The following is a 26,296-nucleotide window of genomic DNA, read 5'->3' as shown; positions in this document are numbered from 1 at the left end:
AGTGGCACGTGACCATGCACCTGCCGCCACTGCCCAAAATGCTAAGGGAACCTGCCATACCCTGGAGGCAGTCACGACGAAATCACATTTTCCATCTTTCACAAACCTCTTTTCAAATTATCGCAAGAAAAACCAAAGACTCATCAGAATGGGGTCGTCCAGTGTGAAATTGACCAGAGTTTTGCGTTCTGCTGCTCGTGAGAATCTAAAGACGCCACAAGAGCCAGTCTTATCAGATCTGATTAATACGGCCAGAGCGGGTCAACCAACCCAGAAAGCCACGAGCATTGAGCAAGATGCACTTTTGCCACTAGCACCAATGAAGCGCAAAGCCCATGAAATCGCAGAAGAAGATATTTTCTATCAAGCTGAGAAGGAGAGAAAGGTGAAGAAACCGAAAGTCACAAATGAGGAAAAACGACTTCGCAGGTTCAGACCCAAGCCACCTCAGTCGTTCCATGAGATCTACGACCGGGCTCTTTCTCAGCGCTTTTACGTGCTTAATCGAGTCAGAGGAGGAACCCGAGATTGCCCCGAGGAAGATGTTGAGATGACAGGATCGACTGGAAACATCTACACTGTTCATGTTGGAAAACAGCCGCGATGTACGTGCCCTCACCATGAGAAGGGTCATCAGTGCAAGCACATCCTCTACGTAAGTATCACACCTGAATCGTCGAGCGCGTTATTGACACAGATTAAGGTTATGAAGCAAGTTCTGAACGCGCCTTTTAATCTCGTCTACCAACTCGCGCTTCTGAGCACTGAACTTCAAGCAATCTTTGCCTCAGCACCTCCCATTTCGGCACCTGGACAAGCAGAGTCCGACAAGCGCAAGCCCATCGATGGCGATTGCCCTATCTGCTACTGTGAGCTTGACGAGAAGAACCAAGAGTCTATCGTTTGGTGCGCTGCCGCCTGTGGTCAGAACATCCACGAGGAGTGTTTCAGAATGTGGGCGCAGACAAAGGCTGGCGGGAAAGTGACTTGCCCCATGTGTCGCAGTGTCTGGAAGGGTGACGAGAAGCTTGTTGCAAAAGTTCAGAAGGATAAAGGCGCCGTGGAGGAGGGATATGTCAATGTTGCGGACCAGCTTGGCATCAGCCGTGAGAGAGGTACATAAACTTCGTGTCTGAGTACCGTTCTGATACTAACTGTGGTTCAGATGAGTCGAGCTATTCGCGATGGTATGGAATTCACAACAGACGTCGAGACCCGAACTGGGAGGGTAACAGTTCTTGGCATGGAGGGTGGTGAAGACCGTCGTCGTACGGTACAGACGCGAAACGAGCGGTTCATTCGCTCTATTATGCGACAGGACCGACGCCGTGTTCATTTTTCCTTCGTCGAAAAGTATGATGGCAGGAGTTTTGCTCTTTATTTGTAAGGCGTTAGCGGTAGCATGGGTCACACAGATTCGTTGCAGTCACTGTAGTTGATGGCACTCTGGCGATAGATAATTTCAGTGGTGGCGGAGACTCTCGATAATGTATGTATTTTATTGCAGATCGAGGTCATATGTAGTCCTGCTCTTGATGAGCACCCCTGAATGGAGCGGATCTGGTCGAAGTATACATGTTCGAGGACAAACTGAATGCGGATAATGCCCTGGTGAAAGCGTCCAGAGATATGTTATTCCGGGATATGCCTTTCCTGTCTCAAGTCGATAAATCTCCGCCGTGCAATCTTACCAAACAGCAAAGTCCGCAATATGAGCTCCTCACATTGGTTGGTGGTTGAGGCCGAAAGGTCACCGGCGTGGAGTTCGGCGGTTTCGGTGGGGCCTCCCCCGAAATGTCCCCACCAACCGCCGAGACACCGACCTACGCCGCCGTGGCATGTTGATGGACTGATTAAAGACCGGACGTCCGCTGTCGATATCATGAAGCCAAACTCACTCATTCTCTCACTTCTGGTTGACTGACATATACCAAACCTCACAATGTCAAAACTACCATCTGCCACTCGAACTCTTGTTGCACCAAAGAAGTGTCTCCCAGCAGAGTACACGGTCATAGAGCAGCCTATACCCAAAATCACCAAGCCAAATCAGCTTCTTCTGCGTATGAAAGCCGTTGCCATCAATACTGGTGAAACAGGGTTTGCAGCTGGGCAGTTTGACTTGCTCTACAAGGCCTCGTAAGTCGACAATCACTCTTCGCTCATAATGCAAACTCACATATATATCGCAGCTTTCCGATCCTTTTTGGAATCGAAGGGTCCGGCGTAGTTGTAGAGATTGGTTCTGAGATCACAGAGTTCAAGGTCGGAGATGCAGTCTACGGCATGGAGTTTGAGAAACCTCATCTCTCTAGACCCCCTGCAGCCTGGGCCTCGACATATGCCCTGACAGAGCCACAGTTCCTCCACAAGAAACCGGATCATGTTTCTTTTGAAGAAGCAGCTGCTGTCCCAGCTCTCGCAGTAACTGCGTATCAGGGTATCAAGCGAGGACTGCAGCTTCAAGGGAGGGATAGTCTCGCAGGACAGACTGTTTACATACCCGCTGCTCTCAGTGCATCTGGCAACACGGCCATCCAGATCGCGCGGAACTATTTCGGTGCTGAGAAGATCATTTCAACAGTCTCGACGCCAAAGATGGGCTTGGTCGAAGAATATCTCCCCGGAATGGTCACTCAGCTGTACGACTACAAGACCCAAGACATCGTGCAGCTCATCGGCCGCGGCACCGTCGACTTTGCAATAAGCACCCAATTCTCCACCCTCAACGAAAGCATCTCCGTGCTCAAAACCGACGGCATCCTCATGAGCATCGCCAGCATCCCCAAAAGTGAAGTCATGTCAGAAATGCTCGGTCCCAAGTTCCCCACATGGCTTGGCTGGGTCCTTGATTTCTTGCAGATCTGGTACACGTGGAAGCTGCGCGGTACAAGGATTCAGTATGAGTTCATATCGGGACATCCAGGGCTTCGAGGGGACATGGAGGTTGTGGCGGATATGGTGGCTAAGGGGATGGTCAAGGCTGTTCACACAGCGGTGGACATGGATGATTTGGAGGAGGTGAGGAAGGGCTGTGAGAAGACTTTGAAGAGTAAGGGGGGTATTGGGAAGTTTGTGGTTCGTCCTTAGGGCGGAGGATTTCAAGTTTTATGGTCTCAGGAGGATTGCTAAAGACATCATTTGAAAGTATCGATTCTGTGTGATTTTTCGTCTTTAGTCTATCTCTGGTTCAGTATCGTGCTTAATACTGTTCTTCAAATGGTTATTATAGACTCTCTTATATAGCTGGTCAAAGTGAAATCTGTAACTTCAGAAGCGTAGGATTATAGTCTAAAATGAACTAAGTTATCTAAAAAATATAGAAGAATAATAGATCAAATATGCCTAAAAGAAATGCTCCCAGACACGATCCTAGGCAAGCATAAAAGCTCATATAACTCCATCCACAAGCTCCTCACCAGTGAACGCTGAATACTGTCCTATTAGTCAATTGGCTCCAGAAACCACGCCCTTTCTTCCAAGTAAAGTGCCCATAACCACTGGATAAGCAAGCAGATGGAAAATAGGAATAGACCCTATTACCGAGTAAGTCTTATCGGTAGCTGAGTGTGATGCATCTGGTATATCGTCAAGTTCAGCCATTATCCATCCAGGTACTCCATATCAAAACGTGTTTCTTCCACTTGCTGGGTTGTATCTTGAAGTAACAGCGGGACTAGCCTAGGGGTCGGGCCGTCTGCCGTGATAAGCGCTGTGATGTTACGTTATGTCGACTAAAGTACCGTGCAGGGCATGTTGATGATTGCATGCATTAGTCTACCTAACAGAAACTGCCGTGTTATCCGAACAAAACATTGAACTTTGCTGTGTCCTTGGCCATCATGTTAAATCATAAAGCTGCCTTAATTCTAGGACCCTTCGTAGACCTTGTTTTATATCTTATTCTACTTGTATCATCTGTGATTTATTTCATCATCAACTTTTGCGATGGCGGGGTCCATTGTGTTTGTGACAGATAATCAGATTAGCGCAAATTCGAGACACAAGCCACGATTTAGACGACGTCGTGGCGCGTGTGAGTCGTGTAAGCGTCGTAAAGTCCGGTGTAAGTTGCTTGGCCTCCTCCACTGCTTTGTACTGTACCTAGCTTATGGTTCTTATGACTACTAGGTAATGGCACAAACCCTTGCAATCAATGCCAAGTCAGATTCCCGTCAAGATGGTACATAGTCATCTCAGCCCGAGCTAACCAGAAGAGCAGAAATCGTCGATAGAATGCTTATATAGCAGCTCAAGCTGGAAAGCTAACGACGGAGATACAGAGCGTGGACCATCAGGATCGCCGGTGCAACATACAAGGGGGAGTTTGACGCCTCCTCAAACGAGCCCATATGGTGGAATGGCTTGTAATGGATCAGCGGAAGAGTCTTCGAGATTTGATGGCTCGGATGCACACAGCCTTTTGATGAGCCTCAGCAATACTGACTGTACGACTAATACTGAGGCAACAGAGATGTCGCAGTGGCAGAATTGGTTCGTTAGCGACCTACCTCTAGGGAGCGATGTGCAACTTACAGGGACATCTGATGAGTCTTTGACCGACTGGTTGGACCCCCAGCTTGTCAACCCAGCAGATACCGCGGCCATTATGCAAACCCTTTCGGGGGAGGATCTATTTAAATCATCCGGCCCAAGTTATGGCATGTCTGAGCCTCCATCGCGGGACAGTGATCCCGGCTTCAACACGGCGAGAAATGAACAAATCGCCGGTTTTATTCAGAAGCTTCGCTCCCAGAGACCATTCGTTTTGCGCGATGAAAATCCCGAGGCACCACCAGGTAACATCAGGGGCTTTTATGATGCAAAGTTTATCTCTCAATGTTTCGACGGTACGTAAGGGTTTAATCACACAGCATATCAGGTAGAACTGACCTTATTCCCACCCGAAAGCGTGCGATGCAGATCCGGAAGGGTATATATATTTCCTCCAAGATTTCCGTACTAGCGGCACTACTCTAACACAATAACAGTGTTCGAGTATTATTGGAGAGAAAAAGCATGGATTTGATTGCAGACGAGATTACAAAATATGCCCTGGCTGTTGACACAGAAACCTCTGTTTTATTCCACTCCTTGATGGCTATTGGATGCCATTCTTTGAATCTTGACCAAGGCCATCGAGCAATTGGCAAGGGGAAATATCCTGCCTCGAAGTTTTTCAAAGAAGCTTTAAATGCGAGACAGCATTTGCGGGACAGCCCTAGTCTTGGAGGACTTCAGGTATGTTGTACATGTCGAGAAACTAAACTCAAAGTGATGAGGGATTCCTCAAACTGATTGTACGTACTGTTGTAGGCTATTTTGACTATGGTAATTCCCTCACCAGATATCTACCTACTTGCTAGTAAGTTCTTACACGCGCACAAGGCATACTTCTCCGCTCGAGTCGGGGACGATTCCACTTCGAGCTTCCTCGCCGATGCCGCCTTTTGCGTCCAGACGTTGCAACTACACAACGCGGGTGCAATTGAACAGAAATACAACAGCTTCCTAGAACAACAAGTGGCCAAACGTGCCCTTTGGTTCTTATATTCCCTTGAGAAGCCTCGCTGCCTCGCCCAAGGCTTATTACCGGTTTGTAGCGCTCGACATTCCCTTATAGCAGCAAGCAGCCTTTTCTTGCCTGTACACTGTGTCTGATTCTTGCGACGCATAGTTGATCCACGACGACTTCGTCGACTACGATCCTCCGCCGTCCGCAAACTATTCGACTAGTGAGGTTGACTGGTTCGCTATCAACGCCCGGTTTGCGAGGATCTGTTCTTCTATCATAAAGGAGCGACTTGGATGCAAATTGGGTCGCACACCATCACGACGCGGAAAAGACCGTGCCTCTGAGTATAGCGCAAGCTCGGTAATAAAGAGGCTTGAATCTCTTTTGGAGGAGTGGAGAGATGATCTCCCCTTTGCCGGCGATTTTGACGCAACCCGGTCTGACGAATTTGCGGCGTCAACGTGTGCAGAGAGACGTCACAGGATTAAGTGCCTGAACAAATACTGGTCCGCCATCATTGCAACACATTCAGGACAGGCGCGTGGTGTAGCCGAAGATGGCGGTGCAGGTGTCCGATTGAGTAGGGCAAGATGCATTGACGCCGCCCAAGCAATTTTGCAGAATAGCCACTACGTCACCTCGACCGACATTTTATCTGATATGTACGTTCTGGGGAGACCAAGTGTGTCATTATCAACTGCATAGGCCATTTCATCTTTCCTATCCTTTCGATCTCACTTCTGTACTGTTGCCTGCTTGTTTATACTAACCAAGTGTTTAGCTCACTTTACTACTACATCACCGTTGCAACACGGGTCATCATGACTGTGGTGATCCGTGACAGATTTGCCAGCGATATCACAGGGGATCCTGTTCAGAAGAATACAGCCACACGCAAAAGAGAAACTACGCATGGCAGGTCAATAATGTCCTATGTGGGAATTGCGATTGGTCTCTTTAGTCGTCTTTCTTTAGATATAGACGTTCCTGTAGATGAGGTTACTGAGTTGGGAAAATTAGGAAGATAGATAATAAAACATATCTATCCGTGTGTTTTAGCCAACTGTAGTTATATACGAGAGGGTCCAACTTCACTACGACCATAATCCACCCACCTCTATGCCAGCCCTGACTCAATGGCACAGCACGCACACCATCACTAACGGTAAACTCAAAACGACAGCCGCTTGCATTGAGGCTAAAGCACGGTTCCGGCTTATACGAACAGAAGTCTGACATCTTTCATGATAAGAAGAAGAAGAAGAAGCTGTCGGAATGATACAGACCCAAATCAGATATCCGACCGGCTCCTGGTCCCATTCCATTATGAGCCAATGGGGCAATTGCCCCCTTTCCCTACCCGAGTGTTTTCGGACGTTACTGTCCCTCACCCGGGAACTCTAGCAAACTATTGGGATGTAGGATAATAATAGTAACCTTCCTACTGGTTGCCGAATTTCCGGGTCTCTTACTCGTCTTTGAGGATACTGACAATTGCGCTTCGGAGTATTGCGTGTCCTCTCGGATGGGAGACTAAATCGTATACAACAACCGGAATTTCGATGCTGATTGCAATGATAGAGACGAGACAGATATATAACCATGAAATACAGTGTTATTGGAGACTCTGTATTTGATCCATCGCAACCTTATTATCGTTTTAAACGCTACTGATATCATCAACGTTCGACATGGGAGTAATCGAATCACCCTCAAGCACCACTTCAGGCTCTGCCGAAGAGATGGCTCAAGCCATCACCGGTCATGAGGATTCAGTTTTGCCCGTTGCTATTGTTGGCATGGGTATGAGGCTGCCGGGTGGGATCCATACTCCTGATGAACTTTGGGGCATGCTTGTGGAGAAGCGTTCCACCCGATGTGAGATCCCCCCAACTCGATTCTCAGTTGATGGGTTCCACAGCCCAAGCAGTAAGCCAGGATCCATTGCCATGCGTCACGGCCACTTCTTGGACGATAAGGATGATCTGCATAGGCTGGACACCTCCTTCTTCTCCATGGGGATGACCGAAGTGAGCGATATTGATCCGCAGCAGAGGATGCTCTTGGAAGTGGCCTACGAGTGTATGCAGTCATCAGGCCAAACGAACTGGCGTGGTAGCAATATAGGTTGTTACGTTGGCGTATGGGGAGAGGTACGAGTTGCAAATACCCTGTCTACTCCTCAAGGCATATAGCTAATCTGAGGCTAGGATTGGCTTGATCTTCACAGCAAAGACTTATACGACTCGGGCACATATCGTGTGTCGGGTGGCCATGACTTTGCCATTTCCAATCGTATCAGTTACGAATACGATCTCAAAGGCCCCTCTTTCACCATCAAAGCCGGTTGTTCATCATCTCTGATAGCTCTTCATGAAGCGGTAAGGGCCATTAGAGCCGGTGACTGTGATGGTGCTATCGTGGCCGGCACGAACCTTGTATTCTCACCGACCATGTCTGTGGCCATGACGGAGCAAGGAGTTTTGTCCCCAGATGCTTCATGCAAGACCTTTGATGCAAATGCAAACGGTTATGCAAGAGGCGAGGCAATCAATGCCATCTTCTTGAAACCTCTAAACAATGCCCTGAGGGAGGGAGATCCCATCAGGGCTCTTGTCAGGGCAACGTCTTCAAACTCGGACGGCAAAACACCCGGCATGTCTATGCCAAGCTCTGAGAGCCATGAAGCCTTGATACGGAGGGCGTATGGGGAGGTTTTCCTGGACCCCAAGGACACTTGTTTTGTCGAAGCACACGGAACCGGCACATCTGTGGGCGATCCGCTGGAAGCCACAGCAATCGCCCGTGTTTTCGGTGGCTCATCAGACAACAAGCTCTACATCGGGAGCGTTAAGCCGAACCTTGGACATAGCGAGGGTGCTTCAGGTGTGTCGTCCGTTATGAAGGCCGTTTTGGCTCTAGAGAACCGCACTATTCCTCCCAACATCAACTTTTCTACGCCGAATCCCAAAATACCCTTCTCCGAGATGAATATGGCGGTACCAGTTGATGCGATCCCCTGGCCTCGAGACCGGCCACTTAGGGTCAGCGTCAACTCGTTTGGAATAGGGGGTGCAAACGCCCATTGCATCATAGAAACTCTGGAAGAGTACCTTGGCAGATCGCTTCCAAATGAAAGTCAAGTTGCTCCGATCCGGAATGGAAACGGCTCAGTGCAAGCCGATAGCAGCAGTGCCGTTACCAGTATCACTGCGATGAAGATGGAAGTGCGCAGAAAGAAGCGCCAGAGTGCTGTTGAAGCAGCAGGACTAGTCTCAAATCTGAGGCTCGTCGCTGATAGCACCAAGATCCGCCCATCGAAGGCTCTCTATGTCCTCTCTGCTGCGAATCCGACGTCGCTTAGGCAGAGTGTGATGGACTATCAAAAGTATCTGGCAAGTCACAAGACTGACCCAGTCGATGTCTCTTATACCTTGGCAAATCGAAGAGAGCATTTGTCGCATCGCACCTACGGCGTGGTCACTACAGAATCCACGAATGATACGCCCATAGTTCCTGATTTCTCCCCTTTGTCCAAGACAAACAACAACTCCCTTCCTGAGATAAACATGATCTTCACTGGACAAGGTGCCCAATGGGTTGGCATGGGCAAAGAGCTCATGGACGAATATGAGACTTTTTATAACACCATCGCGTACTTAGGTCTCGTACTATCCGGACTGGAGCATCCTCCAACTTGGGATCTGATTCGAGAATTATCCAGGCCTGCAGAATCAAGCAATGTTGGCCGCGCCGAATTCTCCCAGCCACTTGTCTGCGCAGTCCAGGTGGCCTTGGTCGATCTGCTGCGGTCTTGGGGTATTACCCCGGCCGCTGTGGTAGGCCACTCTAGTGGCGAAATGGCTGCTGCATATGCAGCTGGGGCCATATCCTCTGAGGAGGCCATCACGATCGCGTACTATCGAGGCTATGTCAATCAGCAGTATACACGTGATGGAGGCATGGCTGCTATTGGGATGGGAGCCCAAGAGGTTGCCCCTTACCTTGTTGAGGGTGTGGGTGTTGCCTGCGAGAACAGTCCACAGAGTGTAACACTCTCGGGAGATAAGGGCGTACTTGAGGAGGTCTGTCAGAAGATCAAGGAGCAAGTTCCAGACTGCTTTGTCCGCCAACTTAAGGTAAATGTCGCATACCACTCACGTAAGTCCAACCATCTGCTAGTTATCCCCCTTCGACGACTTTTCTGACCGCACAACATCGTGTAGATCACATGCAAGACCTCGGTGGATTGTTCGAGAACCTTTTGGAAGGCAAGGTCTACAGCCAATCTCCGACCATCCCTTTCTTCTCCAGTGTCACTGTCCAAAAAATTACTGAACCGAGAAGCCTTGATGCTGCCTATTGGCGCCAAAATCTGGAGAGTCCCGTACGCTTCACTGGTGCTGTGAAGCTTCTGCTCGAGGCCCGAGCGAGCACTGGTTCAAAGCAGGTGTTTGTCGAAATTGGCCCTCACAGCGCATTATCTGGACCACTCCGTCAAATCTTCAAGGCTCATGGCAGGGGTAAAGAAGCCTATGTCTCAGCTATGATTCGTGGCGAAGACTGCACTGAGTCGTTGCTCAAGCTTGCTGGTGAGCTATTCTGCCATGGGACATCACTCCAGTTGTCAAATGTCACTGCCGACGGTGATGTTGTAGTCGACTTGCCCCCTTATCCATGGAACCATGACCGAGAATATTGGTCTGAGAGCCGAGTCAGCAAGGATTGGAGATTCCGCAAATTCCCCAACCATGAGCTCCTTGGCTCACGAACCCTTGAAAGCAGCAGTCTACAACCTGAGTGGCGCAATTTGATCAGGCTTGATGGGATTCCGTGGCTCCGAGATCACCAGGTCCTCAATGACGTTGTCTTTCCTTGCGCGGGCTACCTAGCGATGGCGGTGGAAGCGGTCCGACAGGTAGCTGGCACATCTGAAATAGGAGGCTTCACTCTGAAAAGTGTTGTCGTCCAGTCTGCTCTGGTTCTGACCGAATCGAAACCGGTGGAAGTACTTACAAGTCTAAGACCAGTCAGGTTAACCAACACTCTGGACTCGGCTTGGTGGGAATTCTCCATCGTAGCACACAATGGCACCAGCTGGATCAAGCACTGCGAGGGACAGGTCAGGCCAGGCCAGGATGCTCATCAGAAAACGGCCGTCTTGCCGCAAAGCGAGCCCATCAGCCAACACTACCCCCGCCTCGTGGACAATTTGTATCCTGAGCTTCTGAGAATCGGCTTACGATATGGGCCCTCTTTCCGTGGTCTGGACAATGTCTCGTGTGTGCCAAATGGCAAGAAGGCCGCCGCAATGCTACGCGAAACAACAGTATCTGAGTCGTCCTACGCGATACATCCCACCACAATCGACCACTGCCTCCAGCTGTTTTTCCCTGCTAGCTGCGACGGAGCATTCTACAGAGCCGAGAAGCTGTGCGTTCCCACAGCAATAGGACGCTTGTATCTTGCTGATGGGAAATCGTGCGAGGTTGAGAGTGCTCGAGCGGAGGCATCGGCCGCCACAAACTCTGGAGGCTCAATTTCTGGAGCAGCTACCGTGGTGTCCAAGCAAAACTCTACTCTTCTCTCGCTAGAGGATGGAAAGTTCTCTCCGCTAGAAATGGATCTTGCTGAGGACGGGAATGCAGATCTAGTTGGTACAGCACGCCTCGAATGGAAACCTAACTTGGACTTTGCGGATATGTGTAGCCTGGTTCGCCCTAGCCATGCCTCTATGAACGACGGCCCCGAGCTTGATCTGGTAGAGCAACTCACCTTACTCGCTATTCTGGAGATTCATGAGCGCATTGATGGTGCCGTCACTCCTGGGGGTCATGATCATGCCCACCAACACATCCCTAATTTCCGCGGCTGGATTGCAGACCAAGTCACCGCAGCGGCTGAGGGTAGATACCGCGGGGTGGTAGCAGATGCCAGGGAGATAGCATCGCTTGAACGCGGAGCTAGATTATCCTTAATGACCAATCTCCGCCAACAAGTCTTGCGAACAGGAGCTGCGAGCGCTGCAGTGTTGATCGGTCGAGTTGTTGACCACTGCGAGGAAATTGTAAAGGGAGAGCTTGAGGGCATCGAACTTCTTCAGGCAGAAGATGGCCTCACCAACTATTACAATTATGTCGAGTCGCGGACAGACTCTATCGACTTCTTCGCCACTGCTGGTCACACTCGGCCCACGCTTCGTGTTCTTGAGATTGGTGCTGGCACCGGCGGCGGAGCTCAAGTTATCCTCGAAGGACTAACAAATGGCAAAGAACGCCTGTTCTCGACATATGCATACACGGATATATCTGCTGGATTCTTCGTCGCGGCCCAGGAACGATTCAAGGCATACAAGGGTCTTGACTTCAAGGTCCTGGATATAACCAAAGACCCCTCTGAACAAGGCTTTGAGTCAGGTTCCTTTGATCTCATCATTGCTGGCAACGTTATCCACGCCACCCCAACGTTGAACGAGACCCTTGCGAATGTACGCAAGCTGCTTGCTCCCGAGGGCTACTTGTTCCTACAAGAGCTTTCACCCAAGATGAGAATGGTAAATTTGTGAGTTTAGTTCCTGCCTGAGCCTCTCCTAACCAGATCGCAATGGCTGAACGAGTAACTAACCTTGTAGGATTATGGGCATCTTACCTGGATGGTGGCTTGGAGCCGCAGAGGGCCGAGTTGAAGAGCCGTACTTGGATCCATCACAGTGGGACACAGTTCTCAAGGAGACCGGGTTCTCTGGCGTTGACTCCGCCATTTATGATGCTCCCTACCCCTATCACCTGAATGCAAACATCATCTCAAGGCCAGCCAAGGAGTCGGCGCCGCAGCCTCGAGCAATAAGAGGCCGACTCACATTGCTACATCATGCTGACGATACGAACTCGTCGAGCATCACGCAGTTGCGCGAGGTACTTGATGCTCGTGGTCTTGAGACAGACATGGTGGTATTCCATGAGCATGAGGAGCTCAAAGCGGGAGAACAAGACGTGATCATTTCTCTGCTCGAGCTCAAGAAGCCATTCTTTAGCTCCATCTCAGCCGCCCAGCTGGAATCATTCCAGAGGATAGTTGCTAAGCTCGGCAGCATAGAGATGATTTGGGTCACACGGCCTGCACAGCATGGCCTAAGTGCCTCAGACAACCCCGGCTTCGGTCTTTCGTTAGGTCTGACACGCACCCTCCGCTCTGAGCAATCGTTAGCCATTACGACACTTGAGATTGACCAGGTCAATGATGAATCATTCAAAGCTGTGACGAATCTCGCCATAAAGGTCTTGGATCATCGAGAGGGCGGTAGTACCGAGTCAACGCGCGGCGCAACTACCATGGATCCAGACCGCGAGTATGTGGTCGAGAATGGCGTTGTCAAGGTTGCTAGGTACCACCCCGTATCTCTGTCACAGGAGCTTGCGTCCAGGGCATCCAAGCCAGAGGCAGTGACGCTTGAAATTGGGCGCATGGGGCTATTGCAAACGCTCGGTTGGGTGCCGTTTCCAACGTCTGATCCAGGCTACGGAGAGGTCACAATCGAACCTCGATGCGCAGGATTGAATTTCCGGGTAAGTCTTTTCTTATCAATCCACTCACTCATTCATCTTATGCTGACTATGGCGGTTGATAAGGACGTGCTTCTCTGCATGGGTGTCGTCGAAGCAACTGGTGTTGGCATCGGGTTAGAGGGTTCTGGAATCATCACAAAGGTCGGAGCAGGTGTTGGCAAGTTCCAGCCTGGAGACCCCGTCTTCTACCTTGCCGACAACTGCTTCTCCACGCAGATAACCATCTCGGCTCAACGCTGCGCCAAGATTCCGTCGCAATTGGCGTTCGAAGATGCTGCGACGATGCCGTGTGTCTATGCGACTGTCATTCACTCTCTACTCGATGTTGGAGGATTGCGACCAGGGCAATCTATTCTAATCCACTCAGCCTGTGGCGGAATTGGCATTGCAGCTCTGAACCTGTGCCGCAATTTCCAAGGTTTAGAGGTGAGTCTGAAGCGCTCTCATTTCACCCTGATCCTGACCCGTGCTAACTCGACTGGCCACAGATATATACTACAGTGGGAAATGAAGAAAAGGTACAGTATCTGGTGGACAACTTTGGGCTCCCGCGCTCCAGGATATTCAACTCCCGGGACGCCTCGTTCCTTTACGACGTACGAGCAGCCACCCAGGGTCGGGGTGTTGACCTTGTTCTCAACAGTCTGTCTGGGGACCTGCTACATGCTTCATGGCAATGTGTAGCACCATACGGTAAAATGCTTGAAATCGGAAAAAGAGACTTTATTGGCAAGGCGCGACTGGAAATGGATCTCTTCGAGGCCAACAGAAGCTTCATTGGCATTGACTTGGCTAGATTTGATTCAGCACGGTGTCAGAAGTGAGTATTTCTCTTGCGTTTCTTTCATAATCATAATTCAAGAGCACAAGAGACTGGAGGCTGACTTTGACTACGTATCTACAAGACTATTGGAACGCACCGCGGCAATGATCCAGACGGGCATCGTACAGCCTATCAAGCCCGTCAAAGTATTTGACGCGTCCGATGCTGAAGGAGCCTTTCGATACATGCAGAAGGGAGTCCATCTGGGCAAAATAGTGGTATCCATTCCGCCTCACAGTAGCACCGCCCTTCCTATCACACCAAAGCCTCTACAAGTGAAACTCAATCCCGAAGCGAGTTACCTTCTCGTGGGTGGACTCGGTGGACTCGGCCGTGCTGCTGCGACGTGGATGGTAGAGAGCGGTGCCCGATACCTAATCTTCTTCTCGCGGTCAGCCGGTCTAAGTGTCAGAGACCAGGCCTTCTTCCAGGAACTGGCGTCTCAGGGCTGCACTGCGCAGGCCGTTCGGGGCGATGTCTTGAACCTGGCTGACGTGGAGCTCGCCATGGCCTCGGCGCCACCGGGCAAGCCCATCAGAGGTGTCTTGCAGATGTCCATGGTCCTGCGCGACAAGCCGTTTGCTGACATGAGCTTGGAAGACTGGGACACGGCAGTGAAGCCCAAGGTCCATGGAACTTGGAACCTGCACCTTGCTGCACCCAAAGACCTCGACTTCTTCTTCGCAACAGGCTCCATCAGCGGATCATTCGGCACCCCTGGGCAGGCTAATTATGCTGCTGGCAACACATACCTGACAGCCCTGTTTGAGCACCGCCGTGCCCTGGGCCTGCCGGCTTCTGTACTACAGATCGGACTGATCGAGGACATTGGCTATCTAGCCAAGAACCCAGAACGTGCTGAGGCGCTGAGAGCCGCCGGAGGCTTCTTCCTGCGAACTCGACAGTTGCTCCAAGGCTTAAACTGGGCGCTCCTGTCAAGCGACCCTCATCATCCCGAGTACCAGCTGACGATTGGTCTACGGAGCGACAAAGCACTATCGGACCCAGCCAACCGCGTGATATGGAAGAAGGATAGCCGTGCTGCCCTGTATCACAACCAAGAAATCTCCACTGACGCCGGGGCCGGCGATGACCAGGGCATCAACGCAATTCGCCTCCTAGTCGCCTCATGTGAGGAAGACCCGGGTATCTTGGAGGATCCGGCAACGGTTGAGCTTGTGACCAATGAGATTGGGAAGCGCGTGTGCATGTTCATGCTGCGACCTGTCGAAGAGATGGACCCAACCGCGTCTCTGACGTCGCTTGGTGTTGACTCACTCGTCACCATTGAGATCCGGAACTGGATCAAGCGCACATTCGGGGGTGTTGAAGTTAGCACCCTGGAAATTCTCAACTCTGGCACTATTCAAGGACTGGCAAGACTGACAGTCGACGGGCTCAAGGCTCGGTTTGCTGCCTCTGAACAGACTGATGGTGATGCGTATCTAGAAATGAAGGCCCCATAGATACCTACCTAGACACTGAGCTGGGATTTGGCTCATAGGTAGTTTCATATATTTACTTGACCCAATCTTGAACGTATTGTTTCAATTCAGACTGCAATGCTTTGACATTGTGCTTACAAAATGGAGTACGGCTCTGAGAGCTCAGCAAAAAGTTGATAAGTGTTAAAGGTGATTTGAACAATGCCTGAAGTTCAGGGTGAAGACGTTAGTTAGCCCGGCCTCAGAGAGCAAAAAGACTTCTGACTTTAAATCAAGGCGTCCATGTTCAACCTTTCATCTCTTAGGCTTACATACAGCCTGATGACTCAAGGTAGTTTCAATAATTAACACTTTTTCTGCCACTGCGTAGTAGGTAGTAACCAGCTTGTATTCAGATTTAACCAACTAAATACCTTAGGAAGAACGAACAGGTACATAAATGCACCCGAAGAGCCCAACTCACACATAAACTTCTTCCACGTATCTCGACTTATCCAACCTTGCTCTCCATTCTACCACTGTCTTGGCTGTTGTTTCCCCTCTCTTCTGATCAATTTCTAGCAGCATCGGCCCCAAGACCTCAAGCACGTCGTTTGCCATTTTCTTGCCTCCGCAGACAAGGACCTGGGCGCCGTCCATCCATAACCGAGCAACTTCATCTCGGCATTTCCCTAGCCGGTCAGTAACATACTTACAACCTTGGGCATCTTGGGCAGAAGGGTCACGGCTATACGCCCTTCGCACTTGCACAAGGCCTATCGTCTCGTAAGCCTCCAGTTCAACCGAGTACAGGGAGTCAAGCCTGGGTCCTCGACAGCCAAAGAACAAGAGAGCAGGCCCAAACCTCTGTTTGGCACCTTCAGCAGCCATCCTGCGCTCTTGTAGAAAGGCTCTGAACGGAGCCAGTCCAGTTCCGGCTCCCACCATAATCACAGGTAGAGAAGTGCTCTTTTGCAGACAGAAATAGGGCGATGCCCGGTGGAGTGAAACGTAAAGACTGGTTCCAGGACCAAGGCTAGAGAGGTAGCTGGATGCCAGACCTTGACGCTGAACCACCGCCGTACCATCGCCTACAGCCTTGCTTTTGCTACTGCCATTTATTCCTTGAGTGGCCGGAGTAGCAAAGTCAACGACAGTATAGGTGAGCGTCGCATGTCCGGGCTTCCAGTCAGGCGCTGAGGAGAAGGAATAAGCTCTTGGCCGAATCTGGGCAAGCATTGGCAAGAAACAAGACAAAGATAAGTCGATATCGGGGAACCGCTCCAGGAGGTCCAAGATTGACACATGTCTGTCCTGAACCTCGGCTCTGAATCTCTCAGGCTCAGTGAGACTCAGAAGAGCGGCTCTGCTTCCGTGACCTGCTGCATCAACGAGGGTCCAGAGGTTTTTCAAGCTTGCCGTACGACCGAGCTCTACATACGCACCCAGGAGATCGGTGGCCGTGATGGGCGTATCTAACGGAAGCCCCAAGCTTAATTTCCGGGCAGTATTCCTGATGGTGATCAGGGTGTCCTCGCCTAGCCCAAAGTAACTGAGAGCTCGGACAACATCGCGAGGGCTGTTTCGCGGCAGGATATAGACGTGGTCGCCAGCTTTATAATTGAAGTCCTTGGGAAGAAGAAGCTCAAGGTGTCTCTTCTCAGGCACGCCAGGACTGGAGAGTGAGCGCGCCTCAGTCACTATGGCACGAACATAGCCTTTGCGCATTGTTATCCGCGGTGGCTGGCCCAGTGAAACCTGTAGTTCTTGTCGTGGCACAGCCCTATCTCCGTTCTTTACCCCGCCGGGGCCATGGGGTGTTTCGAGCTCCGGGAACAGTTTCTCGTCGATCCATCTTTCGAAATCAGAAAAAGGATCGCTGGAATCACAAGTGTCTGAAACTCCCATGAGGCTAACACGTTCAGCACCGCAGCGGGCTAGTTCGGAGTCGATAAGGCGTGGGACTGCAAACAGAGTATTTGCCCAGTCTCTGTGTCCTAGAGAGAAAATGATTATTAGATGTTAAGGCAAGGCATTGAGGGTAAACTCACCGTTTCCGAAGACAGCAAACTTGACTCCATTGAGACGGCCACTTTCCAGCGACTTGAGCCATGGCACAAATTCTTGGGCGTCATCTGCTGGCTCGCCGTTGTAAGATGCTGTGATGAGAATCACTGGGCTGCCTACGGGTATTCTGTCGATAGCGTTGTTCACAACATCGACAGCTCGAATGCCAAAACCACGTTCGGTGGCTTCTGCAGCGAGACGATAAGCCAAGGCCTCACAGCTACCCGAGTTGGAGGCATAAAGGACAGCTATTTGGCTCTTGTGGTCTGTATCATCGCCATTTACGTCTGAAGACAGTCGCTTGAGTGAAGCCCGGCTAGGGCTAGCAGCTGCCGAGGCCTCTTGACTGTGTCCTCGATGAAGTCCCATCGCTAGATCGGTAGCGCGTTGGCCCTGGCGAAGCCGAACCTTCATTGTGAAACCGACCGGGCGCACAGTCATGGTAACATGGTATTTGAGCGTATAAGATTCATCCTTGACAAGGTCGAATTTATGAAGAACCATGGCGACAGCTAGAATGGCTTGCTGCATCGCAAAGGGCCTCCCGACACAGGCACGCACGCCATTCCCAAAAGGCTTCCATGCGCAAGGCGGCAGCTTATCGAAGCCATCTTTAAGCATGCGCTCAGGGCGGAACTCATCGGCATCAGCCCCATATGTACTCTGATCACGGTGCACCGAGTCGAAGACGATGAACAATGGCTGGTCCTTGTTGACCGCATATTTTCCTGCCACAACTTCATCTTTCAGGGGCTTGACGTAGAATCCAGGGCCAGGATCACGCAGACGCAGTGTCTCTCGCAAGACAGCCTCGAGATACGGCATGCTTGAGAGGTGATCTACTGTGATTGTATCAGAACCCACCACCGTATCGACTTCTTGCTGCACTCGGCGAAGCACATGTGGGTTTTCGAGGAGATAGTAGAAGCAGAATGACAGGAGACTCGATGTAGTTTCATGTCCGGCAATGAGAAAGGTGAGCAGGTTATCCACGATAGACTCGGGGCTGAGACCCTCGCCAGTTTTGGGGTCCTTGGCGCTCAGCATTGCGTTGAGCAAGTCGTCCCTGTCGACGGGATTCTGTCGGCGAGCTGCAATCAACTCTTCTGTTTGTCGACGCAGTTCAGCAGCCTGCCGCTTGAACTTTGCCATGGCTCGGAAACGCACGTAGTTGTTAACAAAGTCGGGGAGGTTGCTCTGATCGAACGACTCTGTCATGACATCTACCACGGCCTCTGCAAACGGATGCGCGGCTCCATTCTCTCTGTAGAAGCTGTTGAAGCGATAGTCAATGGTGCAAAGGGCGATGGTGTCAAGAGTCAACTTGGTCATGTTGTCGCAGACATTCAAAGGTTCATCTGGCCCGAATCGGGCCCATCGTAGACACATCTGCTCGCAAATGTCCTTCATGTCATCAAACATACCCCTTATTCTCATGGCCCCAAACAAAGGCGTGATGATTCGATGGGCTATAGCCCATTTTGGATTTGACGTCTCTGCTGTGAACAGGCCATCTCCTACCACCGCCTTCATCACATCAAGCGCGCCCCCTGGAAGCTTGCAGAAACGAGTTTCGTCGCAGAGTTCTTGGGCAATCTCTCTGCTCGTCACCATGATCTCGGTCGACGCACCGAAGGTAATGGAGTAAATTGGGCCTGTTTTGTGTACGTATTCGGCCTTGATTAGTCGCTGATCCGCCCATGGCTCTGAGCAACGCAACGCAACGCAACGCAACAGTGTGCTGAGCGAAGATAGATAGATAGGCAGAAAAACTAGATAACCTACCATGGATCTTGCCAAGCTCGCCCAATGATTTGGTGAGGTTATCAAAGTCGAAATCAAAGAGATTTCCCAACAGTGGCAGGGCTGCACTTTCAAATCAGCATGATTTCCATCCATCAGGATTACATGCAGTGGCAGAACATACGCTTCGGGCCAGGAATCGGCCTCAATTCGGGATTTGAAGTGGACACAGAGCGTCTCGTAAATAATGCAGTGGCAGACATGAAGGCAGATGGAGTCAGTTCAAAAATAAAGAATTAAAGCAATGTGTGGTTGAAGCGACCGTTTGGATGCCTTTTGGTGTACGTACTTTACGTGAATCCACGCAACACATATCACCATCTGACTGTATGCTATCTCTTATATGGTTCACACATAACAACTAACTAAGTAAGTAGCTATGGTGCCAGACGGCAGACGGACTGTTCAGAACCTCGCTTTGCATTGCTTCTCTCTACATGCCCCAAAAAGCCAGCACATCCAGCGCCGATAGTAGATGTTGCATTGCATCACGGATAGCGAACCGGAACAGAAACGGAACTACGGATACAAAGAACGGCAAACCTTGACTTAATCCCTGTCTAGTATCGGTTACTGAAAAGGGAAGGGAATTGAGTTGGTGTACACACAAGACGGCTTGACTCGGATTAAAATAATATGCTTTAACTAGCATACAAGCACATTCATTTCTGTTGGACAAAGAGATGGTTTCTTATCACCATTATTAGGTGTTCATCACAAACAAACAAAAAAGAGCGAACATGAGTCTTGATCATCACCAGTTCCACCAAGCAAACTCCCGGAACTCTAAACCATACATCTCGTATGGTATTCCGTTCTGGCGCGCTTGCGCACATCATGCAAAGGCCTTGAATTCACATCGTATCTACATTGTCGCATCTAGGTCATTAAGCAGAAGCCAAGCCCTAGAGGATCTCAAAAACGCTCTTGGACTCATTCATATTGTTGGAGAGTACAATGGCATCGCTCAACACACGCCATGGGAACAGGTCTTTGGACTTTTGCGTGACTTGAGGCAAACACAAGCCGACCTCATCATCACACTTGGCGGCGGCTCAGTCACGGATGGTGTGAAACTGGCCCGGCTGCTGGCTGCAAACAATGTCACGACCTTGGAGCAGGCTGACTCCCTCTTGTCTCACTGCGAACCGGGCAAGCCCAAACCAAGCGACGAGACAGTACAGCCGGCATCCATCCCCGTTATAAATGTGCCCACTACACTATCCGGGGCAGAGTTTACACGCGCCGCTGGAGCCACAAATACACAGTCTGATCATAAGAAAAGAATCATTATCCACCAGTCCATGTATGCCGACATTGTTGTCTTGGACCCGGAGCTCTCTCTCGGTACCCCTGCACGTTTCTGGTTTTCAACGGGTATTCGGGCGGTTGACCACTTCGTCGAGGGCATCTATGGCAATATGGCCACCACCATGGTGCAAGGCGACAACAGCGGAAGCGACCAACTCATCATTGAGAAGGATATCCAGGCGTCCCTTGGTGCTTTACTGGTCGCTCTACTGCATACAAAAGATGACTGGCAGAACTGTGACGCCAGACTACGCCAAATGTTGGCCCTCAAGGATTGTCCTCGCGCAGGCCACAATGGCGTGGGAGCTAGTCATGGCATCGGACACCAGCTTGGCCCGTTTGGGGTCGGGCATGGAGAGACAAGTTGCATTATTCTACCCTGCGTGCTAAAGTACAACTGGAGCCATGGCGATGCTAGACTGCGAGCCAAACTACAGTTGATCACGGACGTGTTTTGGGGGAATGCGGTGCTGACCAAGCTGCTGGTCGACAGAGGATTGCACCCTCAAGATACGGATCCAGGAGACGTAATAGCGGCTTATATCAGTGCCCTGGGAATGCCAAATTCACTGGCCAAGTATGGTATACACGAAGCCCAGTTTCATCAGATAGCAGAAAACGCTATGGAGGATGTCTGCACACAAGTTAATCCGGTTGAGTTGGACAAGAATAAGGTAGTTGAGATTCTGTACATGGCAGCATAGCAATACCTACCTAAGCAAATGAGAACCATTGTTGCCAAAGATAAATCAAGGAAAGAAGAGTAATTACACATTCATAAATATCTCATGCCAAATACAGTGATTTAAAGCTAAGGGATATTCGATTTTGAAGCCCGCATTATACCCCTTCAAACAAACCATCTATACTACCAATACTACTACTCTGCCTAGTTACATTCAACATGTCCCTCGCGATAAAATCTCCAATACCTTCCCTGACAAGGCTGCCTGGATAGGCGTAGGGGGGGTCGAGAAGACAAAGCTCTTGGAACTTACAGTGTGTACTTCAATGAATGAGGCACTGCTAATGATATACCCTCCTTGCTGACCGAATGCGTTGAAGAATGACCCTGTCACAATAATTTCTGTTTTGGGGGCCAACTTGATTCCAAGTGACTGGTTCAAAAAGGAAACACCATGGTCCCTCTCCATCAGGTCGAGGTAGCCGAGATGGTGGGGGCCAACTTTGCCAAGGCCTCCGCTGTCGTCAAGAATCAACTTCAATCCTTTAAGCTGGTTTGGGTCATTCATCCCAGAATTAATCATTTGGACCGTCGCCGGTAAGTCAAGTATGCTGCTACCGTCGTGGCTGGTGGTCTGCAGGTACAGAGTGAGATGCAGCTTTGAGGCATCTATAGGCAATTCTCGAAGCTTTGCAACGAGGTTATCCAATTTTTCGTAGTAGATAATCTTCGTTTCAGCCCTTGGCCGATTCAAATCTGCACCGTCCTGGACAGCAAGCGAAGCCGTAGTAGGAATGAGAAGGATGTTCATGACGCCGCTTGTGTACGGGTTGGCGCATGCACTGAGCAGTGAGAGCATCATGGTATGGGCATCTGTTCCAAGCATCGCTATATAGTTCAAGCCCAATGTTAGCATCATGTAGGTGCTGCACGAAGCCATGGTTTGGGTAGGGAGGTAAGTAACTGACCTCGACATCGTCCTGAATGGCGTTGCAGTGATGGATACAACTTGGCCAGTCGTCTCTCAAGCGCAATAAAAACATCAAAGGTCCCATAGAACCACCTGGCAGAGCTGGGTCCAAGTCCATACTTGGAGAAAGCCTTGACACTGGCTTCTACAGCCTCTTGGCTTTGGGCCAAGTTCAAGGGAGCCTTTGCTTCCAGGTCACCTCCAGGATACGTTTTGGACAGGCTTTCGACATAGGAACAAATGGAAGCGTCGGACTTGATACTTTGTTCAGCAATAGAGGGATCGTCGAGGTATTGCTTCGGGAGAGTGTCGGGGGTAAAGACAGTGGCGGTGATGCCTTTGAGTTGGAGTTTGCAGCTGACTTTTATAATCATGTTGATCAAGTCTAGGATATCCTCCCAAGAGGTAGTAGCAAAGATGCAAACGCGGACTCGACAGGACCTATAGGTAGTTCCAATTTCAGTGAGTTTCCAGGGTTCTCTTGAGACCAAACTAGGAGGAAGAGGTTCTTACCATAATGGCGTAGCGGGAGGTACACCGCAAGCGACTGCAAAGCCCCTTTCCATGGCTTCCTCGTGAAACCTAGACGCTTGCTGAATTGTTCCTTTTGACCGATTAGACCCTGTTTCACCAGAGTGCTATGCCAATTAATGACCCGTGGGAACTCACCGACTGGAAAGCAGACGACGGGAGAGCCGTACGAAGAGAGTATGTCACACCCAGCTTGGGCCAGACAATCAGCCACAAAGCTTGCCTTTCTCCCGAGTGCAGTCATTCGTTCTTTGATGAGTTTTGGCTTGTTGATCAAGCTCAAGATCCTAACCAACACCGCCGTTGAGAGTGTCTCGGCCCCATTCTGATGTTGGAGTGTTCTCTGTCGCTCGAGCTCTGCGGCATAAACACCATTAGCAGAGACAAATCCGCCAATACAGCATAGGCTCTTGGACATGGTTCCAGTCATAATGTCGACTTCCTGCAAGGGGCAGTCATAACCACAATCTTGCCACCACTCAAAAGAGCCACGACCACTTTTTCCAAGTGCCATAAAGCCATGGGCCTCGTCAACAAGGAGGCAAAAGTTGTAAACTCGTCGAAGGGCAAGGATTGCTGGAGCAGGAGACATGTGACCAGCCAGACTATGTAAGCAGAAATGAAGTCAGCTGCTTGTCCTCTTAGGTATTCATTCATTTATTCATCAATAGGTACAGTCGAATCCACTTGCCTGTAAATACCCTCGATAGCCACGCAGACGTGTGCATCTGGCTCCTTTGCTTTCAAGATACGCAGCTTGAACTCTAGATCCGTGATATCATTGTGCTTGAATCTATGAGTTGTCGCTCGCTTGTTGACAAATGCGCCCGTAAACATGGAGGCATGCGATTCAGCATCCAACAGAAATACGCAATGACGGCCCAACTTCTCCGCCGTCTGTGCTGCCGTCGTGAATGCCAACAGATTGGCACTGAATCCTGATGTAGTGGTCGAGCAAGCCTTTGATCCCAAGTATGTGGCCAGTTCCTCATTAACACGAGAGGCGAGTTCAATGGGGGGTGGATTAAAGGGAAGCAATCTAAGAGTCGTTTCAATGAGAGAGGCGCTGTTATGCTCGGCGCGAGAGAATCCTCCGTAGTTGTTGGAGCCCGCGTTCACGATTTCGCGTTGAGGACATGCTGAGAAATCATCAAGTTCCTCGTAATCGCGCGTCATGGATGAAGGAATCGTTCTGATCAGAACGCGGTCGTGTGGAGCACTGAGTAGGATACGTGGATTCAGGCGGCCTATTGGGACGTACTAAGAAGAACATTATTAACTGTTTCGTTCGTTCATAACATCGGGGGTCCTTGAGAGCTTGTACCATCCATTACGTAGGTACGTAACGTCTCCCAGGTAGGTAGATAGATATATGTACATACAAAATAGTGACCGGCGACATCATCTCGCTGGAGTGGCTTGAACCAGCGCCTAGTCTTGAGATCCCGCCAAGCTTGGATAAGCATGATGGTCAGAACCCATATGTAGAAGTTGATCTTTTTCTCCAGAGAAACTGGGGGGTCTCTCGGTGCCCGAAGCTGTTTCCCAACAACAGGTTTGCTTCTACCCTTGAGGCTAGGGTGAAAAATGATGCTCTCATGACTAGCAATAATGTTACTGTTAGTCGTAGTGATTTCCTGGGTGGACATGATGGGCAATGCAAGGGCTGACACAAGGTAAAAATGAAGTTGTTCAGAGTTATGACTTTCACTGTATGAAAACCTCAGTTTTAAATGTAACCCGGGATGATTTTGTATCTGTTCCTCATTTCGAGTCAACGACTGGAAACTGATGGACTGACTAGGTAAGGTAGCTGATCGGTAGACTCTGCTACCAAGAATCCAAAAGGCCAACGTTGTACTGGGGGTTATTCGGAAGTTCGGATACCCCGTGTGGCATCTGTCGGATGTTTGAAAAGATGCTTCCGGGCACTGTTTCTGTGAGTGACGGATAAATCATTGCTACCTACCTAGTAGCTCAGCTCAACCTGTAGCATATAATTGAAAGTTGTACATACAACAGTTTTCTGGATGTCACATTCGGTAAGGTAGTCAACATTCCTCGTACCAGCCCAGCTTGGCACAGGAGAAGGAAGCCATTTTGAGATCTGTTCCTTGGAGAGTAGAGATACATTGAGTTGAGCGTCTTGTTCATTATATAGCCTTCATTTGCTGCTACCTTTACGTACTCGTGTGGTCCATCGAGTATTTAGATTCCGTTATATTGTTCATGCAAAAAAGCAGAGGATTGTTTTTGCCAACGCCAATGCATGATATTGGATTTCTCGGTTTACAGAGTAATTCACTTTCACACAACAAGTCAAGTGCTAGCTTGGTAAGTGTTTATCTTGATTTCAAGTTTTAAAACTGTTAATTTAGACATTCTACCTCAAAGTACCTACATATATATATAATCAGTACCCTGGAATCAATCATCTAACCCAAGATGTAAAGCCAATTCAGAGTAGTCCTTGGTCCATAACCCCGGGGAACTCTGTGGCCACTGAGATCGAAATCCCAGGCAACGCTGGGAGCGGACCGGAAGCTTCTTGGCGGTGCCCATACTAACGATGAATGGATGAGCCTCCTCAGGGGCAAGGAAATTGGCGCACATAGTAACGGCCAGGCATCCACGCTCTTGGTCCGTCTTGTTCCCGCCAGTGCCGTGAATGACTTTTCCACTGATGAGCAAGCAATCTCCAGCCTTCATCTCAGCCGGAATTGTCATGTCTCGGTCGCCGTGCTGGTTGAACTCCCACTTGTGGCTGCCAGGGATGATGCGAGTAGCGCCGTTGGCCTCGGTGAAATCAGTCGTGGCGACAAGGAAGTTGATCTGCGACTCTGGGCCTTGTGGGCCCAGCATCCAGAAGATCGGGTACGAGCCCAGATCTCGGTGCAGAGTCTGTGGTTTCTGGCCCGGGCCAACGTGGATGGTAGATGCACTGCCCAGCCAGTAGGCATCTGGGCCCATTTTACCCCGGTAGGCAAAACAGCGCTGAGAGACGGCGTGTATAAAGTCATTGTCTAGGAGATGGTCGCGAAAAACGGCGCTGTTGTTGGTGAGGTCACCTGCGCGCTTTGTCTTCATGCCGTGGAAGTTCTGCAGACGCACGTCGCTTGCATGTCCCCCGATAGCCACCTTTTGCAGGATCGGGCCCATCTCTTGATTTAGTTGCTCGACTTGAGCTGATGTCAGGAGGCCTTTGATCACGATGGCACCGTCTTCCTCCCAGTATTGAAACACTTCGTCCAGAGGTGTAGCCGAAGTGACCTGACGAAGCTTGGTACGGCCATTGGGTACCGCATTCTGGGGAACCTTTTCCTTGTTCATTATGGCTTTAGTGAATGGGTACAATGTTTGTATCTTATATTCTAGGAGTGACGTTTGAATTGTCTTGGCGTCCTATCGCATCCCAACTCTGTCTGTAGGCGACGTATATAATACGATTAAGCACAATAGGATGTGGAAGTATGAGACTGAGCAACTCTAGAGTCCATAAGCGATATCCGGACACTCCATCGGATGCCAGATACGTTATCCCAGTGGGTAACACCTCCGCACAGAGTAATACCGAGCTGTTAAATTCACTACACCATGATATG

The 26,296-nt window shown here is 50.1% G+C and overlaps 9 protein-coding genes across 24 annotated transcripts; 5 read left to right on the top strand and 4 right to left on the bottom strand.

The window, feature by feature from the left end:
- The first annotated feature begins 87 nt into the window (after positions 1-87).
- FVEG_00313 (hypothetical protein) lies at positions 88-1,643 on the top strand. The gene is made up of 3 exons (XM_018886752.1): positions 88-655; positions 704-1,115; positions 1,166-1,643. Exons 1-3 carry the CDS (start codon positions 149-151, stop codon positions 1,255-1,257), a joined length of 1,011 nt encoding a protein of 336 aa, XP_018742368.1. The 5' UTR covers positions 88-148; the 3' UTR covers positions 1,258-1,643.
- Positions 1,644-1,853: 210 nt separating this feature from the next.
- Positions 1,854-3,348, top strand: FVEG_00314 (hypothetical protein). The gene is made up of 2 exons (XM_018886753.1): positions 1,854-2,139; positions 2,193-3,348. Exons 1-2 carry the CDS (start codon positions 1,943-1,945, stop codon positions 3,088-3,090), a joined length of 1,095 nt encoding a protein of 364 aa, XP_018742369.1. The 5' UTR covers positions 1,854-1,942; the 3' UTR covers positions 3,091-3,348.
- A 521-nt stretch (positions 3,349-3,869) lies between these two features.
- On the top strand, positions 3,870-6,627 carry FVEG_14633 (hypothetical protein). 16 transcript variants are annotated; one of them, XM_018903566.1, is made up of 9 exons: positions 3,870-4,066; positions 4,132-4,163; positions 4,223-4,850; positions 4,912-4,933; positions 4,992-5,241; positions 5,317-5,331; positions 5,389-5,595; positions 5,678-6,177; positions 6,297-6,627. In XM_018903566.1, the coding sequence occupies exons 1-9, from the start codon at positions 3,949-3,951 to the stop codon at positions 6,541-6,543; spliced, it is 2,019 nt and encodes a 672-aa protein (XP_018742371.1). In that variant the 5' UTR covers positions 3,870-3,948; the 3' UTR covers positions 6,544-6,627. The 16 variants fall into 16 exon arrangements, with proteins under 16 accessions (XP_018742371.1, XP_018742379.1, XP_018742378.1 ...); XM_018903580.1 differs by lacking the exon at positions 4,132-4,163 and having other exon boundaries at positions 3,870-4,064; positions 4,284-4,850; XM_018903579.1 differs by lacking the exon at positions 4,132-4,163.
- A 579-nt stretch (positions 6,628-7,206) lies between these two features.
- FVEG_00316 (acetyltransferase) lies at positions 7,207-15,442 on the top strand (the record flags this gene model as incomplete). Its single annotated transcript, XM_018886754.1, has 7 exons — positions 7,207-7,668; positions 7,726-9,676; positions 9,742-12,076; positions 12,147-13,080; positions 13,144-13,506; positions 13,569-13,900; positions 13,986-15,442. The coding sequence occupies 7 exons, from the start codon at positions 7,207-7,209 to the stop codon at positions 15,367-15,369; spliced, it is 7,761 nt and encodes a 2,586-aa protein (XP_018742386.1). The 3' UTR covers positions 15,370-15,442.
- A 365-nt stretch (positions 15,443-15,807) lies between these two features.
- On the bottom strand, positions 15,808-19,008 carry FVEG_00317 (hypothetical protein; the record flags this gene model as incomplete). The annotated part of the gene is made up of 2 exons (XM_018886755.1): positions 15,808-17,324; positions 17,379-19,008. 2 exons carry the CDS (start codon positions 19,006-19,008, stop codon positions 15,808-15,810), a joined length of 3,147 nt encoding a protein of 1,048 aa, XP_018742387.1.
- Positions 19,009-19,937: 929 nt separating this feature from the next.
- FVEG_00319 (hypothetical protein) lies at positions 19,938-21,212 on the top strand (the record flags this gene model as incomplete). The annotated part of the gene is made up of 1 exon (XM_018886756.1): positions 19,938-21,212. One exon carries the CDS (start codon positions 19,938-19,940, stop codon positions 21,210-21,212), a length of 1,275 nt encoding a protein of 424 aa, XP_018742388.1.
- Positions 21,213-21,407: 195 nt separating this feature from the next.
- FVEG_14634 (hypothetical protein) lies at positions 21,408-23,286 on the bottom strand (the record flags this gene model as incomplete). The annotated part of the gene is made up of 4 exons (XM_018903581.1): positions 21,408-22,081; positions 22,162-22,604; positions 22,677-22,767; positions 22,833-23,286. The coding sequence occupies 4 exons, from the start codon at positions 23,284-23,286 to the stop codon at positions 21,408-21,410; spliced, it is 1,662 nt and encodes a 553-aa protein (XP_018742389.1).
- Positions 23,287-23,351: 65 nt separating this feature from the next.
- Positions 23,352-24,343, bottom strand: FVEG_14635 (hypothetical protein; the record flags this gene model as incomplete). The annotated part of the gene is made up of 2 exons (XM_018903582.1): positions 23,352-23,954; positions 24,077-24,343. 2 exons carry the CDS (start codon positions 24,341-24,343, stop codon positions 23,352-23,354), a joined length of 870 nt encoding a protein of 289 aa, XP_018742390.1.
- Positions 24,344-25,121: 778 nt separating this feature from the next.
- On the bottom strand, positions 25,122-26,024 carry FVEG_00320 (hypothetical protein; the record flags this gene model as incomplete). Its single annotated transcript, XM_018886757.1, has 1 exon — positions 25,122-26,024. The coding sequence occupies one exon, from the start codon at positions 26,022-26,024 to the stop codon at positions 25,122-25,124; it is 903 nt and encodes a 300-aa protein (XP_018742391.1).
- Between the last annotated feature and the right edge of the window lie 272 nt (positions 26,025-26,296).

Source organism: Fusarium verticillioides, chromosome 1, assembly GCF_000149555.1.
Source record: "Fusarium verticillioides 7600 chromosome 1, whole genome shotgun sequence".
NCBI classification, from domain to species: Eukaryota; Fungi; Ascomycota; class Sordariomycetes; order Hypocreales; family Nectriaceae; genus Fusarium; species Fusarium verticillioides.
Note: the sequence above shows the minus strand (reverse complement) of the source record. Positions and strands in the feature narration are given on the sequence as shown.

Excerpts from the sequence above, each read along its gene's own strand:
- FVEG_00314 (XM_018886753.1), top strand. The coding sequence starts at position 1,943 with ATGTCAAAACTACCATCTGCCACTCGAACTCTTGTTGCACCAAAGAAG. Across the intron at positions 2,140-2,192 it reads GACTTGCTCTACAAGGCCTC|CTTTCCGATCCTTTTTGGAA; the intron begins GTAAGTCGACAA and ends TATATATCGCAG.
- FVEG_00313 (XM_018886752.1), top strand. The coding sequence starts at position 149 with ATGGGGTCGTCCAGTGTGAAATTGACCAGAGTTTTGCGTTCTGCTGCT. Across the intron at positions 656-703 it reads AGTGCAAGCACATCCTCTAC|GTTATGAAGCAAGTTCTGAA; the intron begins GTAAGTATCACA and ends ACACAGATTAAG. Across the intron at positions 1,116-1,165 it reads TGGCATCAGCCGTGAGAGAG|ATGAGTCGAGCTATTCGCGA; the intron begins GTACATAAACTT and ends ACTGTGGTTCAG.
- FVEG_14633 (XM_018903565.1), top strand. The coding sequence starts at position 3,949 with ATGGCGGGGTCCATTGTGTTTGTGACAGATAATCAGATTAGCGCAAAT. Across the intron at positions 4,851-4,911 it reads TATCTCTCAATGTTTCGACG|CGTGCGATGCAGATCCGGAA; the intron begins GTACGTAAGGGT and ends CCCACCCGAAAG. Across the intron at positions 6,178-6,296 it reads ACCGACATTTTATCTGATAT|CTCACTTTACTACTACATCA; the intron begins GTACGTTCTGGG and ends CCAAGTGTTTAG.